We start from the raw sequence: 19,461 nt of genomic DNA on the forward strand, positions 1-19,461 counted from the left end.
AACTAAACTGGAAGGTTTCACTCCCTTTCCAGGTAGAGCAGCACTTGACTGGCAAGCAATGTTCTGAAGACCCAGGAGGCCTCAACAAGAGGAGGCTGGGGTGGGTTGCCTTGCACAAGAACATAGGCAGTCTTGTAGCAGATTCCACCAGTTGTCCTAGCTGGTGCAGTACCAGGTGCTTCAGAGAAAGATGGAAGGACCCCAAAGTGGAGAATTATGGACTAACCTGCTTGTAGCAGAAGCTCTTCTCTAGCCTTGTCATAAGCTTGGCTCATTCCCTAAGGATTGAGTTCCCAAGCATTTGAGTTTCAACCACTTTCAACCCAGCATGGCTGAATGTTTGGGGTTCATGGGCACTGCAGTCCCAACCCTATATGCTCAAGCCCATTTTTTGTGATCGAAAGGACATTTACTTTCTTGCGCCTTTTAAAACCATTTTCATTTCTGTTTAGATCTGAGGCATCATTCCAGCCAATGGAATACTGACTCATTCCGCTTTGCCTTTTTCTTTGAAATCTACACATGAACTGTATACAGGGTGCAGCACAGAAGTTAACATATATCCAAAGACATTACACAGGACGATGGGGAAAAAAAATACGAGTAAGTTGCTTTATCTCCCATCCTTGAGACATTGACAGAAATAGTCAACACTACTGTAAATCTTATCTAGGTATTTCTAACACGCCCATCCTTGTGGTATGTGTGTCCCATGTCAAAAATCCTGATAATGAAACATTCAGCTTGGGAATATAAAACACACATAAATCAGACAATTGCAAAATTAAGGAGCCACATTCTCAGATGGCGTAAATCAGTGTAACTCCAGCTGAGGATTCAGAATGAGGATTCTACAGTAACATTAGCTTGGTTACATTGTAATCTGACAGACGTATTTTAATATTACTTTTTATTCAGTTCAATACACACCTTAATCAATGTATAGAAAGAGGGTCTCCCTAGAACCGTGGATTTTGAGTATTTCCTTCATAAGTTCTTGCCACAGCTACCTACCATGAATTGTATGCGAACAATTATATTGAGGCACTTACTAAAATGAATACCAGGTTTTCTGCACACACCCCTCATCGGAGCAAGTGTTACCTTTAACCCATTTGCCACGTTGTAAGCCAGCAGGAAAGAATCAGTCCAACTCAATAGATCTTGTATTTTTAATTTACTGGCTTCAAAAGAATGCATAGCAGTAGAGGGAAGGCAAGGTTAACGCATAGTAAGTTACACCGGGGAGTTGCGCAAAATTAAATGATCTCCATCTTACAGCAAGAACAAACAAGATGCTTTTACATTTTCCTGCATGAAAGATTCAGGAGGCTGTATCTTCCCCTTGATGCAAGTGTAACTGAAATGTTAGTCAATTACACATACACCTCCCAAAGGAGAACGCAGGCCCTGTAAACTCTCCTGCTGGAGTCAATGAGGGACAGTCACCTCTGTGCAATCGGGCGTCCAAGGTCTCTGCCCCATGTAAGCCACCCAGTTGAGTGCAACACATCGGGTCCAATCAAGTCAATGGCAAAACTCCCAACGACTCCGAAGGTGCAGAATCAGGCCCCTGAAGGGCTTGCAGGATCTAGCACATGGCTTCCCAGACATACAGGACAACTATTAAAATGTTTCACGTGCAGGTTAAATAAGCAATGAACACCAAACAGAGTAAGTGTTTCTAGGGGAATACATGCATGCTGGCGCTGTGCCCTTGGGCACAGCGAATATGTACATCTCCTTCACATCCTGTGCCCTGGCGGGTGGAACTGCACATCCAAAATGGCATTTTCACTAGGTACTAAAATGATCAGCAGCCTCATTTCCCCCTACACACCTTCCCATCCCGAAGAGGCAGCAGGACCAAACCTGGTGGGCGAGAAAACAGCTAAGCCGTGTTCCTCCCATAGCGATCTCCTTTTACATGCCGTGCAGCAGCTATTTGAAAAAGTTTTTGATGTGACTATAGTGGTGGGGAAAGGTTCCTGGAGACTGTGAACAGGCAGCGGCACCAGCAGTGCAAGCTTCCCCTCTATGGCCCTGCCGATGGGACTCAAACTCATTCAAACAGGACACGTCTAGGGGCGTGAGAGTAAATTAATCTCCCTGATCCAGGTTGCCCTGGATCTTCCACCTGCTGGGCCAAACTAGCACCAACTATATTGCTGGCTGCTTGTGGGGTGTGTGTGAGAGAGAGAGAGAGAGAGAGAGAAATGGCTATCTCAACTGGCCTTTCTGTGCCCATGACATGCTGCTTCTGATCCCAGTGGAAGGCAGAAAGGGTATAATCTGGTACCTGTTGGGGGTGGGGGGGGGGTTCCTGAAATCCCCTCATTTCTGAGCAGATTTTTTTGGGGGTGGTGGTTTAGTATCCACGGAAGTGAGAGACTGAAGCCATGTTGACAAGGCAAGCCCTGTATGAGCTTCCTTCACACAGTTCTGCCAATGCACGTCAACCTTGACCTGGAACAACCCTGCTGCTCCATTCCTGGGAGTTAATCACGCAGAGACTGCCAGTCTTCGGAGAGTGACATAGATCAAGGTCTAGAATTGTTGTGGTTATTAAATACTCTGGGGCACTTTATAAGAGTCAGGGAGTTAACCACTGCGTCCTGGCCAAACTCCAGATGGGGTTTTGCATCTCCTCTTCTCTCCTGTCCCCAAATGATCCTTCTAGCTGCATCGTCCCTGCATAGTCTAAGCACCTTTAAAGGCTCTGTCCTTCCACATCAGAGGTGGCTGCACTTCCGGGATGGATGATGGGAGCCCTGTTGCGATGCTTGTTGAACATCTGGAATGTTTGGATGGAAAGTGCTATTCATTAGATGAATCTATTCTTTGCAGTCCTACCCTATTCCCTAGATCTGCCTCTCAAACCCATTGATCTCATGGGGCACAATTCACCCCTGTCTAACTCCAACAGCTTCAATGGAGTTATACACCAGGGATCAATCTGGTTCCCAGCCACTTGTGATCAGTGCAAGGCCACTTATACTCTGCAAAAGCCAAAACAAGACAGAAAATGAATACAAAACAGGAAGCAAACAACAGTTAAGATTTCCCACTTTGTCTTTCCATCACTAATTTTTCAGGCGTTGGAACATACAAAAGACTAGCACAATTTTTAACCTGCACCCATTGCATGGCTGGGATCCATCAGCCTGTCTGCTTGCTCCAGCCAGCCAAGCCGTTTGATAAGCTGGGGGTCGCACTTTACAGTTTCAGGAGTCTGTGGGCTTGACAACAGCTGGGGGAACCACACACCTCGAGTGGTAATGCAGGATGGGAACTTATCTGTGAGGTCCCCCCACTCATCCTTGTCCAATCCTTTCCCCTTGCGCTGTAGGGGAACAGCTCAGTCCAGTGTCCCTCACGCGCTCCGTCTGTGCTTGTATCCTTGTGCCGCTGTCACTGGAAAGGGAGCCAAAGGACAAACGGTCAGCTCTGCCTGTCTGGCCCTCCGGGGAAACCTCAGAGAGCTCGCCCCCGAGACGTAGCTCCACCATTGCTCATGGGGTGGAAGGGGAATACCTCAACTCCACCCTCCCCCTGGCCTTGCCTAGCAAGGCAGTGTCCAAGCTCTGACCTTTCCTCTGTCCACACAGGAAAATTCCTCTCCAGCCTTTCCCCTCCCTTCTCTCGAGTACCGCAATCTCTTCCTCAACATGCCCCCCCAGTCCATTCATACTCAGATCCTCTTCCTTTACTGTCACTCTGACGGTATCGCCCCTTCTTTGAATCCCTCTGCTTCCTCCCCCCGCTCCCATTTCACCACGTCAAGTTCCAATCTTCTAGTTTTCATCTTCCAAGCCTTTCTCAGCTCAGCCCCTCCCCTGCAGCTCTGCTTTGATCCCTTATCTCACCTTCCCTCTGGCGCCAGCCATGCCAGCACACCCACCTGCTCCTCCCATAAAGAGGTCCCTGCACTTTCTCCCGCCCTGTCCCCCATGCCTGGGACGCCCCTCCCTGAACTTCTCCTCCTTCAAGACAGGGGACGATAGGCAGATGGGTGATGTCAGAGCAGCACTGGATACCACCAGTAAGATTGTCACACTGCAATTCCAACACCCAGGCGCCCTGCTCCTCTCCTGCTAACCTCAGGTACTTTTTTGCAGGTTGGCACATTTCCTCCTGCCTGCAAAGCTGTGATTCACACCCCTAGGCCGAACAACAGGGCCATGTAGACAAGCCACAGCCACTAGGGGAGCACTCTTGTTAGAAATGTGTAACAACAGCTGGATGCATCACAGCCTGGGGAGGCCTCTAAGGTTGTGGGGTGATATATCAGCATACCAGCCCCCGAGCACAAGAGCAGCATCATGGCAATTAGAGCCTGATCCAGTGCTCACTGAAGTGGGTGGAAAGATCCCCTTGATTTCAAAGGGCTCTGAATCGAGTCCTCCAAGAACTGAAAGAGGATTTCAGTGTCAAAGCGTCAGCAGCCTCTGGTTTGGGTACCTCCATTTTTACATGATCAACTCCAGACCCCTCAAAAAAGCCAGATTTCCAGACAGCGCTGAGCACATGCCTTGGGAAAACCAGGCTAAGCTACAGTCACTTGTTACTTGTGAAACTCTCCACCGCCGTCTCAGCACTCAGAGAACCCCAGTGTGCCATTAAAACAGGGCTCCTCAGTCAAGGAACCAGAGCAAATCAACCTCCCAAACAACAGTGCTTCTCGGACGGGGTCGGTTTAAAACAGAGGATTTAAAAGAAATCTCTCCAGGTCCCTCTACTGCACGTTATGAACCAGAATCCTGCCAACCCAGCCCCTCCGGGTCTGATTTTTCACAGGTGCGGAGTATCTACAGTGCTCACTGAAGTCAATGGGCGCAGCAGGTGCTGAACACCTCTGTAAATCAGGCCACTTCTGTCCTGCCCCGAGCCCATGGCTGTACCCAATATACACTGTCCTGTAAGAGCAGCCAGTGCCACTGGGAGTGGGTGGGCACTGACCTTGGGGTTGCTCTGCCCTATGAGGTTCAGCCTGCAGTGACACCAATGGCTACTGGGCCAAAGAAATTCTGGCACTACCGCCTCCCCTCACAAAGCCCCTGGCACGACGGCACTAGTGCATTGCCCTCTCCAGGAGGGCTCCTGTCCCCGACTCACCATGCTGCATGTGAACCATGCGGCACAGCCCCTTCCCCAGCTGGTTCCTGTACATGGGCTTCACACACACTTTGTTGGCAGTGCCCGAGGCCAGGTCCGTTAGAAGCACGCTGTGGATCTGCGGTGAGACGCTGAGGAGCGACGACGGGCCTGTCTGCCGCCGGCACCTCACCCGGTAACCGAGGACTGGCCCATCGGCCGAGTCCCAGGAGGCCTTCAGGGTGTTGGGGCCCATGTCCTGAAAGCGCAGGTGCCTCACCTTGGAGCTCTCTAGCAGGGAGATGAGGAGAAAAGCAGGTTATGGGGGCCCAGTCATTTGTGTCATCCCTCCTTCTGGGGCCGATTCCCCCCTTTTAGTGACTGACACTGGGAAGAGGGCAGGGTGGACAGCTCTGCAAGCCACAGGCCCCTGTTTATCCTCAGAACAGGGACAACTTGGGCAGTCGCCAGAATCCCCCTGCCCTGGAAGGGCCTGCTCCAGGCAGGAGGGGACAGTTCCATCTCCAGGGCTTGTAGAGTCCTCAGCCTCTCTGCTGACACGGACACCTGCCCATGGGAGCTGGGCTGTGATACCCCCACGCCCCAACTCATCTCCCATCTCCACCATTGCTCACTCTGGAATCCTTCTGACTAAATCAAGCCGGATTTTGTCTGCCCTGACAAGCTAAGCTCTAGAGACTTCACTTCCTGGGAGCCCATGACCCATGACACCCCCGTTAATGAGCTTCCACCTCAGTTACACCAACCACGCTAGCGTGGGAATTTTGGCCATGTGTCCAAGGGGAGCTCATGACTTCCATCCCTCCGAGGCTCCAAGAGAGAGGCCACAAGCAAGGAGAGGACGACAGCAACAACCTTCCATCCCTGGGGACTCCAGCATCCTCCCAGCCAGCTCTGCTTGTGATGCTCCAGGTGGCTCAGGAGGACAGGCTCCATTGGAGACCTGTTGCACACCTACTGCTGAATTTTCATCAGTCCTACGCTCTGTGACTCTGCCACATTTCTAGGATACACACGCTCTGTTCCCTGAAAGCTGCATCGTCCCCCTGGCCGCATTCTACCCCTGACCCCTGCTAGCTGGCTTGGCTGACCCACTCAATTGCTAGAGTCCTTTCCCTGAGGTCCAGCGCTCCCTTGCTGTGAGCTTTGGCTTTGCTTGCAAAGGCGAGGGGGTGGGGAAAAAGACATAAAACAGAGGGAGAAGGGCTTCCCACTCAGTGCCTGGTCTGGCCAAAGAGGTGGCCACATTCTGGAGGAACCCCAGGCCACCAGTTTGACCACAAGTAACAAGACCAGTCCCTGTTCAACCCCACGCGGTGTTATCTCACAGCTGGGACAGCGGTGTCCTGTCAGCAGAGGGCCCCGCTCACTCACCTTCCTGTGTACAAGCTTTGGCCGACAGGGCTTTCTCCTTCCCCGATTTATAGATGGCCGCCACCGTCACCAAGTAGGTGGTGTTGGGGGCCAGGTTCTCCACTACCGTGCTGTTGTGCACCCCATCCACTTCCAGCAGCTTAGCCGAATTGCCAGGCAGTGGCCCGTACAGGACCTGGTAGCTCCTCACGCTGTCTGGCGTGGGAGCCCAGCTGACACGGAAGCTGTGCGGCTTGGACTCCGAGATGAGAACCCGAGTTGGGCTGATTTCCTCTGCGGGGAGGAGGGAAAGGAAGACAAGTGTCGGTGTGATTCATGGCAGCAGAGCGGCCTCCAGCCAGAGCAGCGTAAATAAGCTGGGAGCCTATTGGCCGTCATGGAGGTGGAAGCGACTCGACTCCAGTTAGACACGTCGACACAGCCCAATCCTGCTCTAAATCAAAAGGCTCCCACAGGGGACTAGTTTTCTACACTTCTCCCTCAAACGGGTCCAGCTTCTGCTCACAGTGTCACCATCTAGTGGTCACCAGTAGATGATGGGAAGCTTGCTACCACCTCAGCTCAGACACCCGGGTCTTTGAGCTCAGGCAGGAGCAGCTCATGGTTCTAGACCCAGCGGTCACAGGTTCCTTCCCAGCTGATGACAACCACCCCCCATTCAGGGCATGTTATACATGCCTAAGTTGTCACACGATGATAGCGAGATGGGGAGGGCAGGTTCATGGAGCTCTTTCCACCTGCTTGTGCTTTGCTTCCCTTTACCCTGATGGGATCCACCGATCGGCACTAGGTAAGCCAGGGGAGAGCCGAGACTTCCAGTTTCCAACTAAATTCTGCTGTTTTTTTCTCTCACTTCATAAGAACGGCCATACTGGGTCAGACCAATGGTCCATCTAACCTAGTTTCCTGTCTCCCACAGCGAGGAGTCGTCAGAACCGGGCGATTGGGGTGACCCACCCCTGTCTTCCCCTTAGAATCTGCAGAGATTTTAAGGCCAGATGGATTCTCACTGTGTGGCCATCTAATCTGACCTCCTGAATAACCCAGGCCAGAGAATTCCACCGAGTGATTCCTGCATCACGCCCACACCTCGTGGCCGAGCTAGAGGGTCTCTCTCAACCCCATACTCACTCTCCTCATGCCTCGGCTATAAGGTCTGGGCCAGGGACTGTCTGTGCCATGTGTCTCTATGGCACCGAGCACCATGGGGCCCTGACCCTTGACTGGTGCTACCGTAACATACGTCATCTTCTTACCTTCCAGTGTGGTGACCCTGGTGGTTTGCGGAGGGATATAGTGCTCGTTGGACTCTGGAATGAGCACGACCTCGTAGGTAGTGTCTGGCAAGAGATCGCTCAGGAAGAGGCCGGTGTGATCCCCGGACACCTGCTTCACTAGCTTCCTCCTCGGGTTGTCCGCAGGAGCGTACTCCAGCACATAGTAGCCAGTGTCGCTGGAGAGGAGCCGAGGCCACATCAGACGGAAGCTGCTGGAGGTGATCTCCACGGCGCGGAGCCGCTTGGCTCGGATAACATCTGGGAGAGAAACAGCAATAAGAAGTCACTGGAGGATCAGAAAAGTCCCACTGATTCCCTGTGCCTGTGCAACCAACTCCCTCCCATCACATCTGCAGCAGTAGCTTTGTTAGGCACAGAAAATGCAGGTGAGCATTTCGCATCGCCCAGGTAGCTGGGGTTCGCCTCTCATGCTAGGAGCTCTAAACCCATTAGAAATAACTCTATACACCACTCAGATCACACTTTGTTGCAATGCAGCCACTTTTGGGGTGGAACAAGGCAGCTGTTTAGCTGCTCAGTGCAACACTGCACAGCAGGTTGGAGCTGGGCTGCCATGTACCAGTCTCTTTATTTATTTATTTTATTTTATTTTTAAGATTCTAGAGCACAAATGTGCCTCTAGCCTTTGCCTCAAAGCCATGAAGTGAGTGTAAACAGAAGCAGGGGAATCTGGATCATTTTAGTCACTTCCAAGTCTAAATAACACCCCATTGTATTCGTGATCATCCATAGAGTATCTGGGTGGTGCTTGTAAAGCATCTCTCTGCTACGACCACCAGATGGCAGTGGAAACCACACCCCAAAAAGCTGGCACAAGGCTCAGAACTGCACAGCTGTGTCTGTCTGTGGCGGGTGGCAGCTCTACCCCAGATGCCCACTACCATAGTACCTGGCCCTGTTGCCCTTCAGAGAGGGGGAACTGATGCTGAACAGAACAGCTACAGCTGGGACAGGACAGGGCAGCTCCGCCCCGCCACCACCCTCCCTGCTACTGTGCCCCAGGCTGCTCTGGAAAGGCCCCTCCACATTTTGTGTGTGTGTGAGAGAGAGAGAGAGAGAGAGAGACCCAACCCCACCGCAAGGACTGCATGGAGGGCAAACTCTTGGGGTGGAGACACCTGCCTCACTGGAGCTGTGCTGAGAACCACCCCCATTCCCACCCCACACTCCTCTCACACTGGTGCCCGACAGTCCCGGGCTGGTATCGCTGCCAGGCAGGGCGGGGCTGGAACCTCTGACCCTGAGGCCGGGGTGGCGTTGCAGTGGTCATCGTTGTACTGCCAATGCCTCAGGCTGGCACTTTACCTGGCCTTCTGTGGTAACCCCGGCCCTGCCTGAGGTACTGTGCTGGGATGTTCACGGGGAAACTGACTGCGTTTGCACGGTGTGCGTTCCCCGCCTAACCCGAGGGCCTGCAGATGGGCACAGCCTGCTGCAAGTAGGGGCAACTGCTTCCCTTGGGGGAAACTCTCCTTAGTTCATGCCGGGGATGAGAGGGACGCCCCACCTGAGAGGCAGGCAGTGCCACTGTCCCCAATTCAGCAGCATGGTAAACTGAGGCCTACAGAAGTGAATCGTCTGGTTATCAAGCGCCCCCTGCCCTCTGCTCCCACTGACTTCTGACCATGAAAGCCTCGCCCGAGCTCACACAGAGTCAGCGACAGAGCTGGGAACAGAACCCCCGAGCTCTGACTCTTAGTCCCACGTGGGTCACGCTCCAGAGGTCAGTCCCCTGCCTCCCAAGGATTGAAGTCAAAGCCCCTGCTTCTCCGGTGCACGGGAAGAGCCCAGGGTCAGCCAGCGTGGAAGAGGAGGCAGTTCTCCCCAGGAGGCTCCGTGCCCCAGCCCTGCTGCTGTGGAAGGGGGGCAGGGGAGAGCTAGGGGGTTGTTTGGCATTTGCTGAGCCCCCTGCATTCATCCCAGCTGAGGTCACCCATCCCAGCGCTCCACAGATGCCCCATTGTGTTGTGGCACTCAGTGCCGCAGTGTTCCCCGCCTCGGCACTGCCCACTGCTTTCCCTCATTCGGCTCTCTCCAGGGCTGGCAAAACAGCAGAGCCCCCATTGCCCCCTGCCCGGACCCATGCGGTCACTGATCACCTCTGGCCATGTCCTTTGCCACCTCCATGGTACCATTGCAAAGCCCTTCTCTGCAGACCTTTGCATCTCAACTCAACACCTCTGGCGCCAGGGCCTTCTCCTCTGCAGCTCCCACCATCCCAGGGCCTCAGCACCCCCTTGACCCCCAAAAGCCTTTTCTCTCTTCCATGTTTCCATCCCTGCAGAGTCGTCTGGCTGCAGATGCTAGAACCCGACTGTGGCTTTTCTGTTGCTCCTGCAAGGGAGGGGTAGGCCACTGCCTGGCCGTGGGACTGGGAGGGCTCCCGGGCTGCATTCCCAAGGCCTTGAGGCTTGTTAGAGGTGCAAACCCACTCTCACTGTATTGGCCTGTGGGCCTGGCCTGTGCAGGTTACTGGAGGCAGCAGGCCGATAAGAGACTCCCCTTCGCTTTACTGGCTCCAAACCGCACAGCTTCCTGCCTGAGTGGGAAAAGGAGGAGCTGGGAAAACTCAGCTCTGCCTTTTCCCTGTGATGCCAGCCACTGGCAAAGGGGAAGCCTTGGCATGGGACCTGTGGGCTGTCCTACTGCACCCCCCCTTCCATCTTGAGCTCAAAACACTTTACACATATCACTATCCAACACAGACAGGTGGGACACTGAGGCACTGAGCACAGCCCTGACCTCCTGAAGAGCACACAGCAAATCCACAACAGAGCTGGGACCACCACCCAGATCTCAAGCCTGCCCAGGAACCAGAAGTCCAGCCTTCCTCCTTTAAACTGCTGGAGGTCCAGGCCAGCTCCCTGGTACACCAGAAAACAGCCTCAGTTTTTCCTTTGAGCTGTTTATGGGCTCACCCAGCTGGGCAGGAACATTCCACATCTGCCATGCCCTCGCTTTCCCCCTTCACACCAACAGCCAGCCAGCAGCATTCAACGCCCCCTCCTCCCCTTCCCACCGTGCTTTGTAAGAACTCCTTTGTAAGCTCCCGATCCTGCCACCCCTGCTGCTCCATGCAGTGCGATTCCTAAGGGCATAAAGGATCAGATCATTTCAAAACTCGGAGACAGAGACTGAGGTACTGGAAAGAACATTTATCCTGCCAAAGGCCAAATGCACTTGGGCTGGAAATGAATCATCTCCGAGACAGAGCCCACCAGGGGTGTTGTGTGAGAATCGGGTGGTGCAAGCTAACACTGCACCATCCATGGAACTACCCTGTTTTACATCAGCTGGGGATCTGGCCTGTACTTGCTAACAGCATCTGTGCCCTGCTGCATAGCCAGAACTGCCTTGGCCATAAAGCCACAGAGAGCAGAGGCATGTGGCTTGATTGATTCAGCACCCTATGAATTTCTGATCTAAAACTAACATTAGGCTAGCAGGATGTTATGCCCTAGGCATCCATCCAGGCTGAAGCTTTCCAGTCACCAATGATTACTGCACCCCAGACACCCCCTCACTCACCCCCCTCCTTAACAATCTGACTCTCTCTCAGTGTCTCTTTGTGGCTCATGTAGGATGGACACAGATGAGCACTTTTCACAGCCATGGGTTTGCTGGAAATTCCTTGACTCTCAGTGAGCCCAAGGCTAAGTGGCAGGAAACCTGCTCTTTCATCATCTGCAAAGGAAACATTGTTCTTCTCGGTGCAGTTGGCTGGGTTGGGACCCAGGAAACCTGGATCCAGTTCCCAGTTCTGCTGGCTTGTGGGATGACCTCAGGCAAACCACTTCTCCACTCTGTGCCTTGGTTTCACCATCTGCAAAATGGGGATAAGCATACTGCTCTCCTCTGTAAAGCTCTTTGAGATCCAAAGTGCTGCATAGGAGTTAGGTATTCACTATTGTTCTGATATTACCATCTCCACCACTGGCTTAGCTGTGACCCTGGACAAATCCCTTCAGCTCTGTGCCTCAGTATTCCTATCTGGGGTATGGATACCTACCAACCGCTGTGAAGTGCTCCGAGGCACTGGTTTGGAAAACACTAGGTGCTAATAGGATCAGGCTCCCAGAGTTTGATTTCAAACAGAATGGCCAGTCGTTGTCCATTTTAACAAACAAATGCAGGCTAGAACAGACTGAATTCTGCCCGTCGAGGGTAGGGCCTCACATCTTCCGAGCACAGTGGGTGCTGTTCTTGATCAGATTGGAAAATCGTGTTCCTTGACTACACAATGTCCCTAGGTCCCTGACAGGGAGCCTTCGCCGTGAGTTGCTGGAGCTCACAGACGTGCTGCTCCTCCTGTGCCTGTGCTGGAACCTGCTGCAGTTTTTATTGCTACTCTGCAAGTAGGATCCTGCAGTGGAGAAGGTGCCAAAGGGTGATGTCAGTTTCTACAGAGCACAGCCACCGATCAGACGTGAGCAGGGAGAGACCCACATCTCACCTCACAGGAATTCTTTGATTGCATCTCAGGTCCATCCCTTGGAGAATAGAGCCAGACTCTCTCCCCCAGCTACAGTACCTTGAGAATAGGTGCGTGTTTCTCACCATTTTAAGGGGACACTAGCAGCTTAATCATGTGCCACTCTTCTCACCTGCGCTGGTGTACGTAGAGTAACCCACTGGAAGTCAGGAAGGTTACACTGTAGAACCAGGCACTGCCATATTAGATTGGACCCTGGTCCATCTGGTCCAATGTATTTCAACGCCACTGTCTGTAAGAAGCAGCCTCATCCCCTGCACTACGTTGCTCAGCCATTTCCCCAAGATCCGATTTGTTTTCCCTGCTTCCATCTGTCTGTCGCAGGTATTTACCTGGTGCCCGTTCCAGGCTGTGATGATTTGACCTGGCGAAAGGAGCAGGATCAACCCTTTATATCTTTGCTGTGGATGGGCAGCACGGACAGCATCTGTCTTCTGGCCAGAGGAGAGCAACACACTGACTAGGGGGTGACAGATTTAGGTCCCGTCAATTCAAGCAGGAAAGCAAATGCAAGCGATTGCGGATTTAAAGCAATGGAGGACAGTTTAGAAAGGGTGCCCAACAGCCCCCCTAGACTGGGGAAGGCCAGGGAGGTGGGGGTGGAATGAAGTAACTACGGAGGAGACAGTTGCCCTGGTCAATCTCCTCTCGCTTACGAGAGTTTTACACTGTCACAGCTCCACTGACTTCGACAGGGCTACTCTCGATTGACACCAGAGCAGGCCAGATCAGAACCAGGCCAACAGTCCGTCAAGCCATTTACTTTCACCGACCTTCCCAGCACCCCTCACTGTAGGTCAGTTCATATTATCATACCCACTGTATGCAGAGGGAAACTGAGGCAGGGAGCTGCTGTCACTTTTCCACAGAGGCAAGATTAGAAACCAGCAGGGGGGTCCCCCATATGTCTCAAACACGAGTCTATTCCCCTTCTCTCACTCACTCTCAGCACTGCCTTTCTTGTTGGTTTGGATCTACAACTCCAGAATGACTCCCGGACCAAACAGCTTTGGTGTATTAGTTGCCTGCTTAGATCTGTGAGCAAATCTTTAAAAGCAAAGGAGATGCTTCTGAAGGGAGCAAAGAGGAGAGGAAGGCTAATGCAGCTCAGAGAAGAGGCGCGGCCCCTCTGATTTACTCCCTTTGTGGGTTGTTCCCATGCTCACTTTCACACGAGGCAGCTGCTGCATGGGAGCCAGGTCCATCCTGCGGGCATACAGCAATGAGTGGAGATGAAACCCAGCCCCTTCCTGGACAGGGGTGGAGGGAGGAAACTGGCCAATTTCATTACAAAGCTCATTTGTACACCTACAAAAGGCCTTTTAACACTCTATCTTGTTTCAAGAGATGAGGACAGGATAATGATGATAATAATGCCAGCTCCAGGCCTTTTCCCATGCTGCCCGCTGGCTTGGAACGGCCTCCCTGCACTGCATGCCAGCTGCCCTCCCTTCCTTCCCATAGCATATGTGCTTTGTGCATGCACAGCATGGAACCCGCAGCTCTGGGGAAGGGAAGGGGAAGGGGTCTGCACCAAGGCCCGCTCTTGGCAATCTCACAATTTTATCGAGGTAGTTGGTATTTGTCTTAAAGCCCCAGCTCCTGGAGTCTTGGGCATAGGGGAGAATCCTGGATTAATTTTAAAAAAAAATTTCTAGACCTCACTGATGCAGAGCAAAGCTTGGCCTGAGTGCAAGCCAGCTGCCTGCAAGCCAGAAGGCAAAGGAACACAGCACGTATTATTGCTGACAATCTCGTGATCTTCACTCCAGATCCTGAAGGGGCCTAACTTCTGATTGGTGTGTGCTAGGAGCTGGCAATGACTCCCTCCCCCCCCCCCCGGCTTCTGGGCTGCTGCAGCCCATTTGCCAGCTGGGGTTTGTCCAGCACCTTGCACATTCCAGCCACGGCTGCGATATACATAGTACGTGCTCCTTGATCCCCCAACTGGAGGGGAGGGGGAAGCCCTGGCTTGTCACCCAGCTACTCTGCAGATGTGGTTAGTTTTCGTTTCTTTTTTTTAGTTATAATGTATGAATTTTTCATCCTCAGTTTTCTAAATGTGGGCTTTTCTTTAGTGACAAAATTGTTGTGTCAATAGGAGACCATGGAAAGGGTTAATTGGCTCCTCCACACCGAGGTCTAACCAGTCTTCCCTCAGCAGAAAAACTGTCTCCAGAAAGCGACTGGAACACCTCGTAGGGCCAGAGGAACTGGCTCCACTTCCCAAGAAATCCTAGAATCCTGGGAGGCTTGGGCCAGGCCCCAGCTTTGCAAGCACAGGCAACACTCGGAGCAATGGCACTGAAAAGCTGCGTGGAGGACGAGAGTTGTAGGTAAAGACGTGCGAACGAGCACAAGGCGTTTCCCTTTGCTTTGGCAAGGCTGTCTCCCTCCAGCACTGCGCACGTGGCTTTTGGCTGCCTGGGTCTCTCTCCTGGCCACTTTGCAAAGGCTGACCGTGAAAATCTAACGCACCTTCGGCCTTCCACTCTTACCAATGACTCCAGTTCCACAGCCACACTCGCAGCAAACTAGCTTGCTTCCAACATGCTAACCTTGACGAGTCTGGCCAGGATTTTCTTCCGAGGACTGTGCTAGCCAAAATTGTGCTATAGATCATTCCCCTTGGTTATCTCCTATAGGATGTTACAACACCGGCCTATGAGGTGCAAAACTCTGGGTCACAATTTCCATTGCTGGAATCCCACTAGGAACCACGTTTAATGATTATTAAGAGGGCAGCATGCCAGGTGGCCTCAGGGCAGGACTTTGATCCTTTGGTGAATGCCAGCCTCCACGGATACACGCAGCCGCGTTAGGTTAGCTCTGTTCCACAGGGTAAGCGTGAAGTGAGTCGACCCTGCCAACAGTTCTATCCGCACTGGGTTTATTCTGTGCATGCCGCGGGTGCTTGTGATTATTCTCCTTGGTTTTGATGGGACAGCTTCGAGCCGCTTGATGTCTTTGAAATGTTTGTTTAAAATTTTTTGAAAATGTTCACCGTCCATTTAGAATGAACCCACGGTAATTTACAGCCCTATTGTTGAGTTCTACAGAGTCGCTTTATGGCCTCCGGCTGCTTTATGAACTCAGTAATCTTCTAAGGCAAGCCGGTGTTATCCCTGTCTTACAGAGGGAGAAACTAACTCAGGGAAATTAAGTGACTTACCAAGTGTCACAGAGGAGTCAGCGGCGGAGGTGGGATACAACTTGGAAAATCTTAGCTTGCACTAACGCATGCCACTCAAGAGCTCAGACCACCACCAGGATGTAGCCTGGACTGGTGTGTTTACATTCTAAAGAACAAATTGTTACACCAGGCTTACTGGGCAGCCAGGTAATCTTTTTGGCTGGAATTTACTAGGGTGCCTCAGAGAAATAGGCACTAATATTCCCTTATGTTTCAAAGGGATTTGGGCACCTAACTCTTGAAAATCCTAACCTTTATTTTCTACAGCTAAACCTCCTGCTCTGCTCCGAGTTCCCTGGGTAACCATTAACCCGTGGAGACAGAAGGATAGTTCTTGAGTTTGGTGCATTTTCCTGCCTGTCTTGACTTGCAAGGGAAGCCAGTAATGATGCCAGTGATGATTCATTTCCAAATCTGGGGGGGTTTCAAAGGAATTCAGACAACTCGTGTCTGAGCTCCCCTCTCTTCTCCCCCACCCAGCAAATCATTACGACGCGAACACAGCTAATTGCCCCCAGCCCGCAGAAGGGAACAGACCCTGGCTTGTTTCTGTTGTAGCGTGCAGGGAGATGTTACAGCTGCAAGACCTTGTGGGATTGTCCCCAAAGGGAAGACAAGAATTTGTCCCCACTCTACCCCCAACCTCCTCAAGGCCTGAGGTCATTCCTGGACAAGCAAGATCAATGCCGCAGCTGTCCTGGGTCAATAGGAGGTCTCCCCACCAACCCACACTACAGTCCTGACCTCTGCTAGCAAAGGATGGGGAAGCCAATCTACCCCACACAGCAGCGATGCAATGTCTAGGGGGATTCGTACCCCGGCAGCTCCTGAGAACAGGGGCCTTCTTATCTTCAAAGCACGGAGCACTAGGGTCAGATTTTTAAAGGTATTAGGCACCTAATGATGCAGACCTGCACCTGGCAAGATTTCTACGAGCACAGAAGCAGGTTAAGCTCCTAACTCCTGTTGGTTTGGTGCCTAGCCAGTTTAGGCACTTTAGAAAATCCCCCTCAGCCCTGTGAAAGTAGAATGAATTATATTGTAAAAATAACAATGGATTAAAGAAATGTTGTATGCACCTTTAAGCAGAAATAAGAAATGTTGAAATACAGGTACCAGGAAAAGAAACATTAGGCATAAACAAGGGTGCTAATGGCGAAACATTAACAGAAGATCGGTAATAGCAAGGAAATAAGCTATGCATGCCTAGCCCAGGTAAACTTATCAGATTCTGCTTCCTTTGTTATCTTGTTAAGTGCTCGCCCTTTTATCTGTATAAATAAGATAGTTTGTGTCTTGCATGGGGCTCACATTAGCTGGGTGTTATTAGCCGAGCGCTGTGCTAATAAAACAGAGTGGGCTGACAAACTGAGTCCTGAGTCTAACTTTGACAGCCCCTAGCTGAACAGTTAGGCACCTAAATTCCTTTGAGAATCTGGCCTTTGTCATAGCAACCCACTCGGCGTGGCGCTAGTGGGGGCTGGACCTCATGTCGAGGTTGAGGAGCCTGTTACAGCCTTGACCAGCAGAGCTGGTTCTTTTACCTCAGGCAGCAGAGCCTCCTGCTTTATGACACGGACCCCCAGATTCAATCTCTTCTGCGGCTGCTGAGCCCACTTAGGGGGCAGCGTGCCATCACCCCATAGCAAACATCTGCGTAGGCGGCAGTGCCAGCGAGCGAGGGTGAGATACCAGCTGACCTCGACTTTCACTCCTCCCCAGAACTGAGCATTCTCAGAGGTGCCGCAAGGTCCGGCCACGTGCTGCGATTCAGTAAAATGGGCTTAGCCTAGTGGTCCACAGAAGTACCTGAACTCTAGGGTGCTTCCCCAAACTGAGGAACTGGCTGGCGTTCACCCATTCCCCCACCCCAAAGGGGCATCGCTAACTAGAACAGCTCTCCCTAGGCCGGCCAGAGAATGGTACCTATGATGGCGTCCCTCAGCTCCTTGGTGATGATGGGCAGGTCATCCACGTCCACAAAGTACAAGTGCTTCTCAGGAGGCTGGCTGGCAGCTGCCGAAAGCTCCAGGTAGTTCCCCCGCCCGGTGCTGATGATGAAGACCGTGACCCCCATGTCCTTCAGCAGCTGCATGGGCTGGGAGATGTCATCAGTAGAGAAGCCATCCGTCACCCACACCAGCACCTTGGGCACCTCCACCCGGGCGCCAGCTTCATCCGTGAAGAACTTCTCCTTGGCGAAGGAGAGGGCTTTGCCCGTGTTGGTGTCCCCCATCAGCTGCTGCATGTCCCGGATGGCCTGTTGCACCGCCCCACTGGACAAGTACCGGTCGAAGGGGAACTCTATGGTGGGCACAGTGCTGATGTGGATGATGCTGGTCTGGACGTCACTGGGGCCGAAGGTAAAGGGTCGCAGGAGGCCCCTGATGAACTCCTTGACCCTAGAGAACTCGTAGAAGGAGACACTGCCAGAGCTGTCCAGCAGGAAGAGGAGGTCCCCTTCTGAGTCTGGAATGAAGGGCTGGAGACCTGGCAGAGAGAGAGAGAGACAGAGAGGAGGTTATTGAGATGGTGTGACCCAGTCCAACCTTTGCCACAGGAGTCTGGTAGCAGTGAATTTGCTCATCTTCAGTCAGATCCTGAGGTCCATATGCAGGTGCTCCAATGGGAATCTGCCAGAGTAAGGACCTCAGGGTTGGCCCCTTGTTTCTCTGTTTTCTGACTTGGCATAAAGACTCCTGGGTTCTACTCCAGGCCCTGCCACTGACTCTCAGTGCTAGCCTGGGCAAGTCACGTCACCTCTCTGCACCTCCCTTTCCCTGCCTGCACAGCAGCATTCGTTGTACTGATCTGCCTCACCCGCTGGCTGTGGAGCTTAATTTCTGCAGAGCAGTCTGAGAGTCTGAGATGAGTGTGAAGCAGGGAGACACAGACATAGATAAAGGCTTGTTCCTTTAATATGGCCACAGACTCCATGTAGTGACAACTTAAGAACAGGTTTCAGAGGGGTAGCCGTGTTAGTCTGTATCAGCAAAAACAACGAGGAGTTCTTGTGGCACCTTAGAGACTAGCAAATTGGGCCCAAATAAATGTGTTAGTCTCTAAGGTGCCACAAGGACTCCTCATTGTTTTAATGTAAGAACAGAATTTGGTTCTCTAAAGACCTTTCTAATGGAGACATTTGGAAGCACTTAACCCAGAAATGGGAGTGCATGGAAGGGTCTCATTCCAAAGCCCGTTGAAGTCAACAGCTTTGGCTGTTTGGACTCACTGTGTGATGAAGGCTGGGGCGAGAGGCGTTTGCATGATCACAAACGGGAGGGGAGGTTTTCGTGAGACAATTCCTCCCGTACAACCTGGCTCACACCTGAGATAAGTCTGAGGGCCCCGGTGCTGCATGCACAGCCCCCTCGGTACTACATGCACAGCGTAAGAGGTTATGTTTGGACCATCACTGCAAGCGGAGGTGCGGCTCCACAGCCTGCGAAGAGCCGTGCTATAGCACTGCTCCTGGGACCCGTGCCTTCCGCAGAAGGGTTAAAATCAAGCAGGCAGCTGCTGTAAACAGGATCTTGGGTCACCCAAACAGCCAGCGAATCCCAGCGCTGCTGAGCACCTCTCACCCTCCCGCTCTTGGCAAAAGCCCGTGTGGCACTGAGTCAGGCCCGGCCTCTGCGAGCACCGTCCTTCTACGGGCATGTTCTGCACGCTTCCCGGACAGTAATCAGCCAGCGGCGGCAAGAGTCAGGATGCAGAGCACAGCTCCGGTGGCCGATGAGCCAGGCAGAGGCTCGTGCTACGTCTCTGCTCTCAGAGGCTCCTCGCCAAGTTCCTTTTCAAGTCACATTTTGCAAAGAAACACACACAAGGAGGGAGGGAGGGCAGAGAAATGATTATTCCTGGTATTACACCGGCACCTCGGAACCCCAGTGAACTAGGCACTGTGCAGACACATGGGGAGAGACTGTCCCTATGGCAAAGAGCTCACAGTGTTGACGCTAGACACACACTGGATGGTAGAGGAAAGA

The 19,461-nt window shown here is 52.4% G+C and overlaps 1 protein-coding gene across 1 annotated transcript in view; it reads right to left on the reverse strand.

Moving 5' to 3' along the window:
* Positions 1-1,158: 1,158 nt before the first annotated feature.
* The window catches only part of VWA1 (von Willebrand factor A domain containing 1), a 29,400-nt gene continuing 11,097 nt past the window's right edge, over positions 1,159-19,461 (reverse strand). Inside the window, exons 2-6 of the mRNA XM_050931479.1 lie at positions 17,399-17,962; positions 7,746-8,024; positions 6,490-6,762; positions 5,116-5,385; positions 1,159-3,414 (exon numbers count right to left, since the gene is read on the reverse strand). Coding sequence (XP_050787436.1) covers positions 3,374-3,414; positions 5,116-5,385; positions 6,490-6,762; positions 7,746-8,024; positions 17,399-17,962 — 1,427 coding nt within the window. The 3' untranslated portion in view covers positions 1,159-3,373. The remainder of the gene's footprint in view (positions 3,415-5,115; positions 5,386-6,489; positions 6,763-7,745; positions 8,025-17,398; positions 17,963-19,461) is intronic.

Source organism: Gopherus flavomarginatus, chromosome 21 (assembly GCF_025201925.1).
Source record: "Gopherus flavomarginatus isolate rGopFla2 chromosome 21, rGopFla2.mat.asm, whole genome shotgun sequence".
NCBI lineage: Eukaryota > Metazoa > Chordata > Testudines > Testudinidae > Gopherus > Gopherus flavomarginatus.